General features: G+C 36.1%; 2 protein-coding genes across 3 annotated transcripts; one reads left to right on the forward strand and one right to left on the reverse strand.

Moving 5' to 3' along the window:
* The first annotated feature begins 6,420 nt into the window (after positions 1–6,420).
* Positions 6,421–14,411, forward strand: LOC140881618 (uncharacterized). Of its 2 annotated transcripts, none has more exons than XM_073287072.1 (13): positions 6,421–6,711; positions 7,237–7,394; positions 8,250–8,341; positions 8,975–9,088; positions 10,007–10,337; positions 11,068–11,247; positions 11,430–11,510; positions 11,677–11,895; positions 11,987–12,129; positions 12,491–12,657; positions 13,288–13,505; positions 13,730–13,822; positions 14,041–14,411. In XM_073287072.1, exons 1-13 carry the CDS (start codon positions 6,531–6,533, stop codon positions 14,236–14,238), a joined length of 2,175 nt encoding a protein of 724 aa, XP_073143173.1. In that variant the 5' UTR covers positions 6,421–6,530; the 3' UTR covers positions 14,239–14,411. The 2 variants fall into 2 exon arrangements, with proteins under 2 accessions (XP_073143173.1, XP_073143174.1); XM_073287073.1 differs by having other exon boundaries at positions 7,243–7,394.
* Positions 14,412–14,722: 311 nt separating this feature from the next.
* On the reverse strand, positions 14,723–15,762 carry LOC140885054 (uncharacterized). Its single transcript, XM_073291969.1, has 2 exons — positions 15,508–15,762; positions 14,723–15,272 (listed from the first exon to the last, which is right to left on the reverse strand). The coding sequence occupies exon 2, from the start codon at positions 15,264–15,266 to the stop codon at positions 14,934–14,936; it is 333 nt and encodes a 110-aa protein (XP_073148070.1). The 5' UTR covers positions 15,267–15,272; positions 15,508–15,762; the 3' UTR covers positions 14,723–14,933.
* Between the last annotated feature and the right edge of the window lie 1,948 nt (positions 15,763–17,710).

The following is a 17,710-nucleotide window of genomic DNA, read 5'->3' on the forward strand; positions in this document are numbered from 1 at the left end:
ATCCAAAAACATTCATCTTCAAAAGATTTGCATCAAAACTTTTCATTCAAAATACACGCACCAAAATTCTCAGATTCAAACATGCTTTCTCATCAAATCTAAAAATCTATAACATATTTCTCAAAAATATTTACAATAGGTTATTTTTTCATGGAAAAGGAATATCTATTTTTAAACCCATCGTGCACCACTCTCCTATCAAACTGCCCCAATAAAATATGACACGCTTGCATAGGGACCACATCACACAAAACCTCATCAACATACTTGCCAATAGAAAATGGCACCACAACTCTTCTATTAACTCTCACCTCTGCGCAATCATTAAATCATTGCAACCTATATAGATGAGGATTCTTTACAAGAGTCAACCCCAATTTTTTCACAAGTTCGCAACTCGCAACATTCGTACAACTACCTCCATCAATAATGAAACTGCACACCTTCCCATTCACAAAACAACGAGTATGAAAAAGATTTTCCCTCTGGCTCTCTTCCTCCTCCTTATGTTGTGTATTTAAAATTCTCTTCGTCACCAATAACTCACCAACAACAGCCCCAAACCCATCCTCATCATTAGGATCTACTAACGCAGGCATATCATCATAATTTTTCCCATCACTTTCAGACTCCACATCACCACAAGCATTAATAATCATCAACTTCTTATTTGGACATTGGCTAGAAATATGGCCAATACCTTGACATCTAAAACATTTAATATCTCTAGATCGAGCACTAGAAGTTTCAGATGTACATTTTGCCACTTGCTTTTGTGCCTCCAATTTGGTGTCAGATTTTGGTTTGTATACCGGCTTGTTATCCTCCCATTTTGCAACGTTTGGACGCCAAGACATCGACGATCCTCAACCGGAAGGTAATCGTCTAGCTCCTCTTCGCTTGAGCTGATGTTCCACCTTCATGGCCGTTTGCAACATCTCATCCAAATCAATACAGTGACGAAGCTCCACTTGATCTTGTATTTCTCTATTCAAACCACACAAGAATCGAGCCATTGTAGCTTCATTATCTTCCTCAATATTGGTCTGGATCATCGTGGTCTCCAACTCCTTGTAGTAATCATCCACGCTCCTTGGACCCTGCCTCAAAGTCTGTAGACGCCTGTACATTTCATGATAATAATGGTTAGGTACAAAACGCTTATTCATAACACGCTTCATCTCTTTCCACGTCTCGATAGGCGGCTCTCCACACCTCCTTCTAGTGGTTACTAATTGATCCCACCAGATTAATTCATAATATACAAACTCAACCACTGCCAACCTCACTTTCTTAAGATTAGAATAGTGATGGCAATCAAACACAAACTCCACACGCTTCTCCCTTTCCAGATACGCCTCCGGATCAAATTTTCCATGAAACGCTGGAATTTTCATCTTAATGCTACTAATATTCTCATCTTCCTTACTGCCTTCCATATATTTTCCACGCACCGCTTCTCGCCTATGTCTACCCCCATGTACTCTTCTCTCCTCATCCCAATTCTCATCAAAACTCTCATCATCATCTTCAAAATCATTCTCCTTCCTACTTTTATTTTTTTTTCCACTACCACTACTCTCCTCCAATCTACTCATCCGCTCATGAAGAGGCTCCAACTCCGACCTCATCACTTTAGTAAATTGCCCCATCAACGCCTCTATTTGAACCTTGGAAATTCCTTGGTTCACACTTTCACTAACATTTTTTTTAGGATTCATGGTACCTGCAAAAAAATCGCTAGTAATAAATTTTCTCACACAAGTTTTCAAAGTTCACTCCAATCGAATCACTCAATCACTCATTTTTTCACTCAAATTTGTGGTAAGACCTTGCTTTGGAGAGTAAAGGATCAAACCTTCAAGTTCAAAACTTTTAGACGCTTGCAAATTGACTCACAAAGATTGCACAAACACTTGGAATTTTATGGAGAAATTGACTTTGACTCGCACCCATGGATGAACAACGACAAAGGAATTGGCCACAAGTTATTTTTCTTCACTTTTTTTTATCAAATTTTTGTCCCTCTCTATATTTTTTTCTTTGACTGATTTTTGAATCTTTCTTTTTTTTTTTTTTTAGAATTTATAACTTTTAGCACAAGACACAAGACTTGGATAACAAGTTTGAAAGAAACGACACAGAAATTTGATATGAGATAGACGAAAAACGAAGAACAAAGAATGATGAACGACGAACGAGGAACGAAGAAAGAATATAGATTAAAGAAGGATACGACTTACTTGAATCAAAAAACTTCGTTTTGATACCAAATGATATGAATCTAGATGAGTAAGATTAGCAAACACGATTATAAGTTAAATCGCACCCTCTAACCAATAATCAAAAGATCCAAAGAGTTTTTCACAATCTTTTAAACAAGTAAAATTGATATAATTTTGGATTTTTACCTTTAATCGACGGGACGATTAACAACAGAAATCACGACAATCGAAACCAAAGAAAACATTCAGATAATTTGTATCTGACAAACTTCAGTAAGAAATCAATTGACAAACATTTTCAAGTAATTAACTGAGAAAGTTTGATTTGAAAAACCAAAGCAAATCTTTGAATAAAATTCTAGAGAAAATTTCAATAATTTGTGTATAAACTGAATCTGAATTATGTTAATGAGAATAAACAAACTATTTATAGTTTACAATAAAAAATAAAAGATAATGCAAAATATTGTCTAAAGATATCAAAGATATCATCTAAAAAGTTTTCTAGTAGGTCTAAAATACTTAAAATAATCCAAACTTATCAAAAACCCATGCACACACACTCAACGCCGAGTGTGTGAAAATTCCCAAAAATCACCCTGCGCTCGAGCGGAAAGAACTCTGCCCGAAAAAAGATGGCTTGCGCTCGGGCGATAGAAAAATGCAGCTCGGGCGAATCCACTTCTGTCCGAAAAAAATTATGATGCGCTCGGGCGGTAGAAATGGCCGCCCGGGCGAAGGAACTCAAACTTATTTTCTTCATTCTTTTCAACTTCCAACACTTCTAGGACGCATATACAACTCCCAAATTGATATTCAAGTGCTCCAACTTCATCTTGATAATTTATCATCAATATTTGAAGTGTCTTCTTGAATTTGTTAGTCCGGCTCCTCGTTATTGGTCCACGTGGCAACTCCAAAGGATCCCGAACTTTACTTGCCACATGATCCACATGCGAGCTATCCATGATCGCATCAGGAGTTCTTGAGGTTCAATTGAAATTTGAAAAATTGAGTGATATGACTGAAAGAAAGAGTGAAGAAAAAAGTGAGATATCCATGTAAAAAGAAAAAGAGAAAGAAAATTTAGAGGCCGAAAGAGAGTGCAAAAGAATGAGATGGCCTTTGAGAGAAAAAAAGAGAGGAAAGAGACCAATAAAAAAAATATTATGGTCCAAAATTGTAAGGTTGAAAATTTTGTGCAAATGAATAAAATCCCTAAAGTACTTTTGTACAAAGAGGTTTTATCCCATTGTGATGATATAGCCGGTTCAATCCCGAGAATTGTTTGTTCTTTTTTGCAGGATTTTGGAGATGTGTTGATGAAGAAGCAAAGGACATACATTACTAAAAGGCTTAACATGTTGGATCCATATGAAGTTGGTTACACACAAAGTGAGGTTAGAGATTTGAGAGTTGTTCTATTCAAGAGGTATGATTTAACTTTAAATGTTAAACACCAATCAAATATCTACTTTTGAAGGTATGATCTCAATTCTAAATTGCTTGGATTAAATTTCTTAGTTGAAGGATTTGTAAATGTGCTATCTATGAAATATGGATTGAATTCAAATCTTGATCTTAAGTTATGAGAATCTATGTATGTTGAGGAATTGAATAATTTGGATCATATGGTAGTGTTGAAGTCATTTGTTGACCTTAATGTGTTGGAATCTTGGTGTGATACAAGAATAAGTAAGTTGGTATATGTTGTTCTGAATTATTTGAATTGTGTTGATATGAGTGAATTGTGGATGAATAGCATAGGTGGGAAGTCCTATTTACTTGATTGGCTAGTGATGACTTTTGGGCTAGCTAATGTGCGTAATACTTTCATGAAATTGATGGATTATGTTTTGCATGCAACTAGAGATATATTTGTTGTGGTATACTTTGATTATGTCATAGTATATAGCAAAATTTTGAATGGGCATGTTAAACATTTGGTACTTGTGTTAATTACATATAGTGATGGGGATTTAAAAGTGTGTATTGTGCACAAGAAAACTTATTTTATTTGTTTATGGTATGAATACTCAAGGAAAGAGAGTTTTTGGTGGATTAAGTGTCAACAAGGTAAGGAGTATGTGGTAGTTACTATACTGTCACAAATGTACATATTTTTATCTATCTTGTTATCAATGTTTTTATGGATTAAGAATGTTAATGAGTTATATGCATTTGATAGTGATTTTAAGGATATGTTTGTGTTTTGTTTGCATAGTACTCGTGATCAATTTTGTGTGAGTAATTGGTATTTGTTTGAAGAGGACAAAATTTTTATTCCATGTTCATTGTTGAGTGAAATACTTGTTGATGAAACATGTGATATGAATTTGTTGTGTGATTATGAGAAATACAAATTAGTGAATATCATGGATGATTATTTGTTATGGTTACATATGAAGAGATATGTTGAGTGGAGTTGTGAGTGACATATTGCATGCGAATTATTTCTTATTTCTAAAAAGCAATGATTGTACTTATCTATGAACTTTGTGTTGGTGTTAACTAGGTCTAATAAGGGAATGAATTTAGTGTTGTCTTGCTAAATAGAATTTTGATCATGATTATGCATGATAGTAATGTTAAAATGTTTAATTTGAGCATGAAGAATTTTGTGAATCTTGATATGATTATGAGTGTGCAAGATACATTAGTGCATGTGGAAAATATTTTTAAAGTTTCAGATTCTTGCTTGGTTTTTGTAGACAAGAGGCAAGATTTGAGGACAAATCTTTTTGAAGAAGGGGAGTCTGATATGAATCTAGGAGGTGCTCGAAGATTCATATGGTTCCAAAAAATGTCTCTTAATTTTCCATCAAGAATTAAAGGATTTGCGATCCATGAAAATTTAGTTGGAGAGCATGGAAAAAACTTTGGAAATTATTATGATATTTTCCAAAACCAAAGGGATCAAGAAAGTGAAAAAAACTTGAAGAAAATGCTAAAACGAAGTCGAATGAGTCGAAGCCAAGGCGCGCCCGCGCTACTTCATTGGCGCGCCCGCGTTGTGTTTTGCGATCAAGAAGCGCGCCCGCGCTACCATCTCGCTTGCCCGCGCTGTTTCGGACTTTGTGAAAATTTGTTTGCGTAGACCATGCACACCTGCGCTACGTTCTCTCAAACACACTTCGGCATGTTTGTGTGTTTGCGTGGTTTTTGATATATTTTGATATATATTGATATATTGTGTTATTTGTAAGTCTTATAAGTCTATTAGGAAACTTTTAGATGATATCTTTGATATCTTTTGTAATATTTTTGCATTATCTTTAGTATTTTGGAATTATAATCCAACTAGAAAATCTATAGTATAATTCGGCACTGTTTAGTTTGAGTGATATGATAAGTAGTCCATAGATAAGTAATATAATGTAAATTAAAAATAAATAAGAAAAAATAGTTAATACATTATTTGATTTGATGGATAGATTATAATTTATTTTATTTAATTGATGTAAAATTATTAATTAATAAATATATAAATAATATGACGAAAATAAGACGAAATTAATTGGGATAAGTTATACATAGATTAATAATACATCAAACCAAACAATGCCTTAAGATTCCTAGCTTATTTTCTTTTATATATTTTAAACTTTACATTCACTAGAGATATACAAGAATTATTCAGTTTACTGATTTTTATCAATTCTTAAAATTTTCTCTAGAATTTTGCCAAAACTTTGCTTGGTTTTTATCAAATCAAACTTATCAAACTTTTTGGTGTTTGTCAATTGTTGGGTTTTCAAAGACAGATTACTTTGAAGGTCCAATTGAATTGTTTATTGTTTTCTTCTCGTGATTATCTGTTGCTAATTTCGTTGTAAACTAAAGGTGGATATCCGAAACTTACTTCTTTAAAAGATTGGGAAAACATTATAGAATCTGTTTGTTATTGAATTAAGGATACGATTCGTTTATAATCGTGTTTGCTTTTCATGCATCCAAGATTCGCATCACATGTGTATGACAGTTATAAGTTCCATTTGACATTTACTAATGAATTAATAGTAGAGTCATTATCTGAAATCAAACTAACTAACAAATATAAGAAATAAATGAGAATGGAAACGTTTGCGGGACAAAAATCTAAAAATCAGTCGACATGATAATGTGATATCCCATAGGTGAGTATATATTTATATTTTTTGAAAACTAAAAACAAAAGGTTCATTCATATACCAAGAAGGATATCTTGATTCTGTCTCGGCCGTCAAATCTCGTGCAAGTCCAAGGTCCTGCCATGGCAACGATTACAACTCTGAAGCTCTGAATTCGAAGACCATTTGAACTCCCATGTCTATCACTCTATCTATTCATTTCACTCGAATTGCTTCGCATTTTCCCCTCTATTCTTCTCGCTGCATCGCTCGTGTCTTCCCTTGCCAACGACACCACTCACTCAGTTCTCGCCACTTTCGTTCTTCCCTTGCAAACCCACGTCGTCTCTTCTGTGTTTCAGCCTCTAAATCTAAAGGTGAGATTTCGTATTTACATTTTCATGTTATATTTATGAGTTTTATAAGAATACAATTTGCACCTTGAAGTATGCATGCTTTTTGACTAAAACTTATGTATGTTGGCTCTCAATTGGTGAAAAAGTAGACGGGTTTCTTTAAAGTTGTACCCCCAATACACTTGACGTTTCGTTGTGCGGGTTTCTGTATTTTTATCATTTGGGTTTTAGTATTTTATTGAATTAGCATCGATTGTTGATATTTTTCACAAAAAGTTGGGAACTTTATAAATTATCTGTTGCAAAAAGGCAGCTCAAGAGTTCAATATTTTGAATCTGTTAAATTGGAAATACAGTAAGTTGTGTGGATTTCTACAGTCGAGAATTTTTTTAGCATTATTCTTGAGGTTATTTGACACACCCTCTGTCGCAAAAGAATGTTTCATATGTTGTTGTTTAAGGTCGAACTGTTTAATTGCAAGGTTTTGTTACTCTGAAGGATTTTTTACCTTTCGAGAAGTTGATATAGATTTGTATTCCTTTAAGATGCAGTCTGGAATAATCGAAATGATCCATCAGATGAAAGATACGACGTGATTGTTGTTGGTGGTGGGCATGCAGGATGTGAAGCTGCACTTGCATCTGCTCGTTTAGGGGCAAAAACTCTTCTGCTGACTCTAAATATTGATCGCATTGCCTGGCAGGTTGTATTTGCAAAATACCTAGAAGCTCAGTACTTGAGCTTTTTATTTATTTTTATTTTTATTTTTATTTAGCAAATGATTGCATTCCTTTCTGTATTCTGAATTGCTGTCTTGCTCCCTTTTCCTTGCTCTTTGGTATTCAGTCGTACTGGATTTTTCAGTTTAGCAGGATGTTTGGGTTTTGCGATAGGGAACAAATAGCAACATAGAATGGATTTAGCCTTTTGGATTTGTCAGAAAAACTATGTTTTGACCATCTTCAAATTAATGGTAAACCATCTGGTATGACCTCAATGAGGGTTTCTTTGGTCGATCTTCATGGATATGTTTTGTTCTATTGACGTTTGGTGGAATGTGGATCATGAGCCCACAAATAAAATCTAGTTGAAAATTATGTGAACCACTTTTTGTATAGCAAGCCCTCTTCATTGGTTCACCTAATTGTGACATGTGAGCCATATCTTTATTCTAGTGGACATCCTAAGATTTGAAGGTTTAAGTTGGAGCTTTAGGTACCATGTACAAGTATTTAGTCTGTTGGGTACACTTGCATATGTTACTTTATATGACTGAACACGAATCAACCAGATACACAGTCACTGGTAAATATGATTATGGAAAAGATTATCCATGGTAACTTAGTCAAGGCTATATAATTAAGAATACCAAGCTCATAAAGACATTAAAATTTGTAAGATCCATGCTTTAGATGAGAGAACAAGAATCAATCAGAATTTATTGTTATGTCTATGTTTTCTGTCAGTCCCCTGGATTCAATCAATTATCAAGGAAGTTCTCTTTTTAATGTGTTTTAATATTGCACATAGTTTCTTTATTAATTGGAGTTGAATGCAGCCTTGCAATCCAGCTGTTGGTGGACCTGCAAAGTCTCAACTTGTTCATGAAGTGGACGCGCTTGGCGGTGAAATCGGAAAGATAGCAGATAGGTAAATTAAAAGAAAATAAAAAATTAGAATATTTGTAGCACTTATGTCGCTTTTTTTTCCCATCAAGTTGCCACAATTATTGGAATGCGTTCTTACAAATAAAAAATGCTTCAACTGTCTCTAGCATCTAACAAAGTTCTTGCCAAACATCTCAAAGTCTTCTGAATCCACCTTAATCACTTCTCACTCCTGTACCGTCTTTAGTTCTATGTGCATGTAAAGCTTAAGTTTTATTTTCTTGCCATCTTGTTATATTCTGCAAGACACATTACTGTGTCATGCTTCTTATCCAATTTTTGCTAATTATCTGTATCCAAATATTGTGGATTTGTGTCAAATCCACTGTGGTGGATACCTACAATTATGTGTAGTTTTAAAATAGGCAAAAAGTTCCATCGTGACCGATGATGTGAATGTAATCTAACTTTAAAAAATGTTTTTTTGGCTGTCGAGAGTTTGACTGTCAATTGCCCGAAAAGGAAAAAAGAGAAGAGGTAGACTGTCAAGAATCAAGTCCGGGCATCTTTATGTTCTGCTCCAGTTTTGGTTGATAATTTGATATTTTGCTCTCGCTGAGAATTTCATTTTTGTTTATATCATATCAATGAGAACATGTGTTATGTCGTCCTTCAGGTGTTATTTGCAAAAACGAGTTCTGAATGTCTCGAGGGGCCCTGCTGTTAGAGCGCTGCGTGCTCAAACTGATAAAAGAGAATATGCTTTGGAAATGAAGAAGATTGTAGAAAGGCAAGTTTTTCGATGTATCCTCCTGCATATTTAGTCAATACATTAGTTCGATGGTCAGAATAATGTGCCTCTATACTCGGTATTTGATTTCCCTTACAAAGGTTTCTGTTTATTAATAAAACACTTTCGTAATATTTATGGCTCTTTATTGGAATTCGTCATGTGTTGTGGTCTTGTGGATGCTTCTGCAATGAGACACATTCTGCTGTGTACGTTTTCCATCTTTAGTGAGACTTGTTTAACTTGATTCTTCACTGCTCCGCATCCCATCTATTTGTGAAAATCTATGTACATTACCCTTTCACTTCTTAATCTTGTCAACCATGTAAGATATAGAATCTCTGTCCATTAGATCTGTTCTGACTTATGATGTTTGTGTATAGTGTTAGTAGGTGCATGTTTATATTGGCTGCAAGTTATAACCTAAATTGCAATCAGTTGTGCATACTTCATTTGGATATATTTATAGTAGCTGGATAGAGAACAAAACTGATTTTTTTTCCAAAAAAATATATCAATTATACATGCATTACGTAATTGATTCGATTATTAAAATGGTGCATCACAGTGTCTTGATTTAAAGTTGTAAACTGACATAAACAAACCTTCAGAGTATGTTAATTGCGGAGAAGTTTTTGGAAAGGTACTATGTTCTATGCATTAGTAAAATATTACTGATGTTACTAGATACATTGTAAAAATTAGCTATTCAAAATGAATCCCAAATTTCTGAAACATTTAGATTTTATCTAGATGTTTTGAGTTTTAGTGGTAAAGTTGTCTCTCTGGATCTTGGTTGCATGGTTGTCCAATTTCAGGATCAGTTTAGCCAAAGATCACGGTGTGTGTAATTTTGGAATTAACCTTGTAAAATTCATTACAAACTTTTTTTCTCTAACTACTAATTCATGTTTTCAGCATGCCGAACCTTTCTATCAGAGAAGCAATGGTGACAGATATTTTGGTGGGAAATAATGACAATGTGGAAGGCGTTTGTACATTCTTTGGCATGAATTTCTATGCTCCTTCTGTTGTTCTCACTACTGGCACCTTCATGAGCGGTAAAATTTGGGTGGGTAGAACTTCCATGCCAGCAGGAAGAGCTGGTGAATCAGCTTCGCATGGTCTGACAGAGAACTTGCAGCAGCTTGGCTTTGAATCTGACCGACTAAAAACTGGAACCCCTGCACGTGTAGATTGCCGCACAGTAGATTTCTCTGTATTGGAACCTCAGCATGGGGATGAAGAGGTCATTCCCTTTAATTTTACACGCAGGTTCTGTTATAGTTCTACATTATCCACGGTTGTCCATTGTCTTAACCATTTATGATGTGGATTTCATGCATTCATCTTGTTTTGTTCTTTTCTATTTAATATAAGAGTTACGTGCCAGATATTTTTTAAGATTGTGTTGAACTTATGGGATGCTAAATTCTGGGTTAGTAACTGCGGGAATTGAACAATGCTGTCAAGTGTTGATAAAGTTCCTTTGCATAAAAGTTGTAATCAATTAACGATCTACCATTCCAAATGGATTGATCTGCTCTATTTGTTGGCCATCTAAGCTGCTAATAGGTTGCTGAAGGGCCGATTTACCTTGTGCACCTACGGTGAACACGCCTTGATATTGTTTACTTGATTTAGCTTGTTTAACACATAATTCCTGAGCAGCTTTATGCTTGTTCTGCTTCATTATTGTCTTGTAAAAATTGTGGTCCAGCTTATCATCTGCCTGCGCTATCGTAGTTTCAACCGCATCACGTTGGTTTTATGTTGCTGTTCAGCCAGTTAAACAGTAGACTTCATTACAACCATGTTAAATTTACCAGCATCTACCTGTTCATGATCATGCACACCTGCTTGCCTGAATTTTACTATCACCTATACCTACCTCACTGAGAATATCACCTTCATTATAGTAGTGTCCACAATGTTATCAATTTCGAAGTGTGATACTTATTTTCCTCAATTATAAACAGATAAGCTGGTTCAGCTTTGATCCAAACTACCACATTGAAAGAGAGCAGATGTGCTGCTATCTTACACGCACTACGAAGAAGACTCATCATTTAGTTAAAGAGAACTTGCATGAGACTCCCACATATGGAGGATGGGTGGAAGCAAAGGGACCTCGGTACTGCCCCTCCATTGAGGACAAGGTTTTGTAGATTCTACATGTTGACTTCCAATCTTCCTTTCTCTTCAACATCAAAGGCTAATAAAAATTCATACTATGTAAATTTTCTTTACATTGGATTTCTGTTAGCACTGATGAAATTTCTTCAATCTTGAGGTAAATATGTATCTTTTCTCTATAATTCTAATATATTTTTTTGTCAAGATTGTTAGATTTCAAGATAAAGAGTCGCATCAAATATTTCTAGAACCAGAGGGTCGGACTGTACCTGAACTCTATGTGCAGGTAGTGGAGTTACCTTTTGGACTGTGTTGCGTTTGTTGGTGATTGCATTCAACAGATTTTAACTTATAATTAAGGAAAAACTCTAGAGCCAAAGGTTGAACTGCTAGTTTTCTCATGTACACGAGCGAAAGAGCGTTGGTAATCCATCCATCTTGTTTTCCTACAGGGATTCTCGACTGGTTTACCAGAGAGACTCCAGCTGCCACTATTGCGGACTTTACCTGGACTTGAAAATTGTTCGATGCTGAGACCTGCTTATGCTGTGGAGTATGATTACTTTCCAGCACATCAATGTTTTAGGTCCCTCATGACAAAGAAAATTGAAGGACTTTTTTTCTCCGGTCAAATAAATGGGACGACTGGTTACGAAGAAGCTGCAGCCCAGGTATTAATGCTTGCTTACAAACAAAAAGTTGCCAAAATAGCCCGTTTCTTTTTGACCCATCTGTTACTTTTCTTGTGTATTATTCAAACAGGGTATTGTGTCTGGAATAAATGCCGCCAGACATTCTGATGGTAAATCTCTAATTGTTCTTGAAAGGGAGAGCAGTTACATAGGAACTTTGATAGATGATCTGGTAACAAAGGACCTTCGAGAGCCTTATCGCGTGCTAACAAGGTATTAAAACAAAAGATGTTTCTATTTTCATACTCCTCTTTGTGATAATCCCTCCATGGATTAAAAATACTGGTGCTAGACAGTGCTCGGAACATCCTAGGATTGTCCGATGGAGCCCTTTTATTAAAGCATAGAATGACAATTGGCACTGCAAGGATCAGGCACATCTTTTCTCCAAGCCGACTCTATGTTTTATATATTTGGGAAGAAACTGAACGAGATGGTTTAATATACTCCATCATATTGCTTTGCTTATTTTCATTAGCACGGGTGGTCTCTGTCGATGAGGTGTCTTTCTGCTGCTACCTCATGTTCTTCTTTTATTATTTTCTTTTACAGTTGTAATAAAATTTTTTTTCAGCCGCTCCGAACATCGACTGCTACTACGGTCTGATAATGCCGACAGCCGCCTTACACCACTGGGCCATGAAATTGGTTTGATAGATGAGAGTCGCTGGAAAATCTACCAGGATAAGCAGGCTCGAATTTCAGAAGAGAAAAAGCGACTCAAGACTACCAGGATTTCAGGTTTTTATCTTATCATTTGTAAGAACTTGTGATGGTTCAAATCTTAATTGTCTTTGCTAAAATTTTCATGGGACATACACACTTGAGTGACTATACGGCTAATCTTGAGGGTTGGGAATCTTCCAAATAATCTTTTATGTTTTAAAAACTGGGATGCAGTATGTGCTCGAAATTGGTTTCCCCCGTTTGTTTCTTCCAGGAGTCGTTTTACTTTGCTGTTTACAAATTTCCTTTTTGTGTTCGACTATCTTTCTTCGGCCACGTGCTGCTCTCCCTCAGAAAAAGAAAAAGAAAACACTACGCATACTTCCGCTTCATGGGCAGAATTAGAGGCCTTACTGTTACATGCTTTTTGTGGATGGCGATGCGATGATTTATTACAAACGTTCCAAATAATGCATGGTAGATCTTAAGGCTTGTGTTGCGGCCATGACCCACATATGCAGTTCATTTTCACTCAAGAACTGTCTTATAAAATCTACTTTACTTCATATCAGATGACTAATATCAAACTGAAAATTAATCCAATAATTTCTCTTGTTTACATAAGAATAAAAATACATAATGCGCAGCCAATAGTTACACCAGGCTAACTAAAACCTTATTTTACTCTCCGTGTGTTACTTTCAGGAGGAGATCTAGCTACTGAAATCACCGAGGTTTCTGGTCAACCCGTAAAGGATTCATCGACATTAGAAAGCCTTCTTAAGAAGCCACATGTGCAATACAAAATTTTTGACAAGCATGGATTTGGGAATGAACGACTATCTAGGATCGACAAAGAATGTGTCGAGATAGATATTAAGTACGAGGGCTTCATCTTGCGTCAACAGAGCCAACTCCAGCAGGTAGATAATTATAGAATTAAGGCTTTAATTTAAGCCATCAGCCCTGGCCCTTAAGCAAGATTTCATGATATGTATGTGAGTGTCCAATTAGCCAGATTTTGCCTCTCTATTTAATACACCATTGGACTCTCGCATCTTGATAATTGAATGTTACAGTAACATACAACATGTGATATGATTGTGTTCGTGTTGTCTCATGTTGATGACCGTGTTTTCTTTTATAGATGGTTCATCAACAGCACAGACGACTTCCGGTAGATCTTGATTATTATTCGATGGTAACTTTGTCACTGGAATCACGAGAGAAGCTGTCAAAGGTAGGTCTGTAATTAGATTGTCACAGAGCCTTTTTCTCAAAATTATGCCTATTGGCCAATTCCCCAAAAAGACCTGGAATCGTGGTTTCTCTTGTGGAACGCGATCCAATCATGCATTGTTTACTCTCAAAGGGGCAGAAATCGGATCATTGTTTGAAAATTCACTATTCTTGGTCCTTTTTGTCTTTTGAGCGCACAACATTAATCCCATTTCACAGGTGAGGCCAGAAACAATTGGGCAGGCAAGTAGAGTTGGTGGAGTTAGTCCTGCTGACATTACAGCTCTCCTCATCATACTAGAATCAAACAGGAGGAAAGCCCAAGAACAGAAAAGACACCAAGTTCTCGTGTCTGCCATTAAAGATGATGACCCAGATGTTTCAAAAGACCCTAGTAAAGAGGCAATCAATGCTTGAACAAAACAGAGAGTATAGTTTCTTGTCTTAAATCATGAATCTACGACACAGAGCTCTCTTGGAACAGCTTTTGGTTATTTGCATTGCTCGAGCGAACCCATAAAAGGGGTTCCACATTGTATTTGAATTATATCTTTCGGAGATAAGTTATAGCTCTTTTTGTAGCCCTCTAATATGTTTTTCGAGAATCCTAATTTTTTAGGTTGCCACTAAAATTTGAACCAAGCAACGGCAGCACTCACTAGTGTATAAAGCCTTTGTGCAATTAAAAGTGTAATGAAATTTTAGTGTGATATGGTATTTGGCATATTTGTCGCCAAAAATCTATCATCCAAAAAAAAGTAGAGAGAATCAAACCCTTACCATTTTGTATTCTCTGTCTCGCATCTTCAATATCATCATTATTTGATGTTTAGTTTTACTTCTTTTTTAAAAAATACCTTATTATTATACAACACGAGCTTGGATTAGGAAACGAGTAGTATTCTACAAAATTTGTTATTTTAACCCTGGGATACAACACAGTTTGATGTCAAAAGAGATGAGAAGTACGTTGCAGATCTTCACAGATGAAAGAAATTAGATGAATTACAATGAAACTCAGGCACAACGATTTGCCGATGTATCAGGAACGTGCCTCGATAAAAGCTAAACATCTAAAAAAATATGATCTTTGTAACATTACCATTTCCATGCTATTTGGAAGCTTTGTCATCTGATGGGTTTTTGGCAGAGTTTGAAGGCTGTTGCTTAGCCGCGGTGGAGTTGGTTGGCTGCTCAGCTTCGACTAGTTTACGGAGTCTCTCTTGAAGAAGGCGGACCCTGTCCTCTGTATTGCGGAGCCTTCTCCACCTGTAGGTCAACCAGAGACCAAATCCACCATAGACAAGTATATAAGAACCCCAAACATAGGGGAATGTCTCTGCATGAGTCTTTATCCTTTGGTATTGCTCTTGTATTTTGCCTCTCCACCCGACCGCTGCGGGATTTGCCTCTTCAACTGTTTGATGAACGTCTTGGGTTGCCATTTTGTCCTGCCCCACACCACACCGATAAACATCAGTATTATCCCTCGCACAGGTTACAAAATCAATCAGAGTTTCTATATATCATTTTCAACCACACCCAAATCAATAATATCGAATTTGCACATGGCAAATCAATCCACAGACTGAATCCCTCGTTTAAATATAAAGAAATCATAATTAATAATCCCTGTGAAATTAAGCTGACAATCAGAAGAATAATTCAATTCAATAAATAAAAAACCTCTTCGATGATTGCTGTAGAAATGAAGAGTATAATGTTTGTTCCTTTCAAACTTTGGCTGATTTGCTTCCTGAAAACCCTATTCTGCTGCTGAGGCCAGACAAGTTCCAATCGTAAAAGAAAATTGGAGAACCCTTGCGGCGGCGACAGTGTAGGATTATCCCAATGTTTTTGGGGGCTTTAATTCCAGAGATTCGGTACCCATATGAAAGGGGGTTGAGCATATTTGATATCTATTTCCCAACAAATTCTTCTTATAAAACCCAAAACCCACCGATTTTCTCTGATTTTACTGTTCAGTCCTTAATCTTAGACCATTCCATCTTAAATGTTCCAACATTTTCGGTTTCGTCCCTGTGCTTCTAAAAATGCTCGATTTAGTCCTTCCGTTACTTTGCTCAAACTAACTGTACCTCTTAAAAAAAAAACCCAAAACTCTAATATTAAAGCCCTAATTTGTGTTAGCACTCTCAAATATGGATCGATTCTTCTTTCTTCCCAAAAAATTCTTTATTTTTCGATTTTCTCTTTCCCTCGGAATGAAATCGACGATGGTGTCTAACAGGAATGTATCTCCGACTTCCTTGTACATAAAATTTGTTCGGATTAACAGTTCACCAGAAAATTTACTACTGGACAATGCTTCAACAGCCACTAATTCTTTTAAAGATCTATTGGTTGAAAATAATATATATGCCAAAGCCTACAATACCAACAAGTAACTTTCATTGTGGAGCTAAAATACAAAAAAAAAAAAAAAAAAAAAACGATTTTTTTAAAAATCATATGCTTGAAAGTTTTCCAAAATTGTAGTAGAAAGTGGTCTCTGTAGACCCAATACAAGGAGAAAAAAATATGAGAGAGGAAGTCGGAGATACACAAACATTCTTTTGTGAAAGAAGCGGAGCGCCACCTGTTTTGTTTCAGAAAGCAAAGCTTTTCTCTTTGGTGATGAAAAAATGGTGTGTCGAAAAAGAAAGAAAATGTGGAGAATGAAATTAGAGCTTTTTGATGTAGTGACGGGTCCCGGATCAACTACTATTCAATTCTATTAGCATGCAATTAACTTAAGATAAGATTAAACATTTAGATAGCGGAAAAATAAAATATTACAACCCCATTGAATAGAATTATAAATACCCAAATGTCATACAACCAAATCGAAAATAGTACTAATATCGAAGCTGAATTGAAACAAGATCACCCCTCCTCGGTAAGCTGCAACTGCTGCCTCAACGCCCACACCCGCTGGATACGTGCAACCTAAGGTCTGTCTCGTGGAATGGGGTGTCCAAGATAAAATCGATGAAAGGAGCGATGAAAGCACTCAATACAAAAGTATGAGTATACATATGTTATGCGTGTGTGAATGAAAATGTACGTGATACTGGGAAACTATCTCAGTCAAACTCTGCTCGGTCAAGATACATAATGGTATGTAGCACTATGGGCCATCGCACCAGGAAGTGGCTCTCCTTAGCGACCCATACCGAAATCACCTACTAAGTCAAATCCTAAACATGAAATTAAATCTTGATTAACAATAATCAGATAATTCAGCGAAAACTCGAATACATCAAACCCAAATCGAAAACATTAGTTAAAATACGGGTTAAGGTACAACCATATCGAATAAGTGTATCAAATACAATCCCAAATAAAACAATCGAACCATGAAACTAGAAACTCAACGGCGCTGCTCATCGCCTTGGGGCTCACTCCTGCCCGTGCCATCCAACCTGAGGCCTGCCCCGCAGAATGGGATGTCCAAGATGAAAATAAAGACGTGATAACTAACACCTAGTACAATAAATATGAGTATAAAAACTTATATATGTATGCACATGACATGAACTGGATAATTAGATCAACAGGGAAAAACCCATGCTCAACTAGAGGCTCTAGAGTGACTAGTATCAACACGGAAACACCCTCTGGATAAATAGAACAAACATTCGGACATGGATCTAGAAATTTTCTGGAAGCATCATAGTCCTCCGTGCTCGTCGGACATGTGACTCATAATGTCCAACCATCCACAAACTAGGGCTGAGCGACCCTACTAAACATGACTATCTCGAAGGAGATTCGGCTCAACATGATACATGGACATGTAACACATGAATAGTAATAAATGCATATCATGGTAGATAAAATGAAACACATAAGAATACATACTCAGCTGGATATCTCAGTCAGTAAA

This window comes from Henckelia pumila, chromosome 2, assembly GCF_033568475.1.
Source record: "Henckelia pumila isolate YLH828 chromosome 2, ASM3356847v2, whole genome shotgun sequence".
NCBI classification, from domain to species: Eukaryota; Viridiplantae; Streptophyta; class Magnoliopsida; order Lamiales; family Gesneriaceae; genus Henckelia; species Henckelia pumila.

Bases quoted from the DNA above. Each gene is read 5' to 3' on its own strand.
- LOC140881618 (XM_073287072.1), top strand. From the start codon at position 6,531: ATGTCTATCACTCTATCTATTCATTTCACTCGAATTGCTTCGCATTTT. The intron at 6,712-7,236 runs GTGAGATTTCGT...TATTCCTTTAAG, and splicing joins TTCAGCCTCTAAATCTAAAG to ATGCAGTCTGGAATAATCGA. The intron at 12,658-13,287 runs GTTTTTATCTTA...TGTTACTTTCAG, and splicing joins CAAGACTACCAGGATTTCAG to GAGGAGATCTAGCTACTGAA.
- LOC140885054 (XM_073291969.1), bottom strand. From the start codon at position 15,266: ATGGCAACCCAAGACGTTCATCAAACAGTTGAAGAGGCAAATCCCGCA.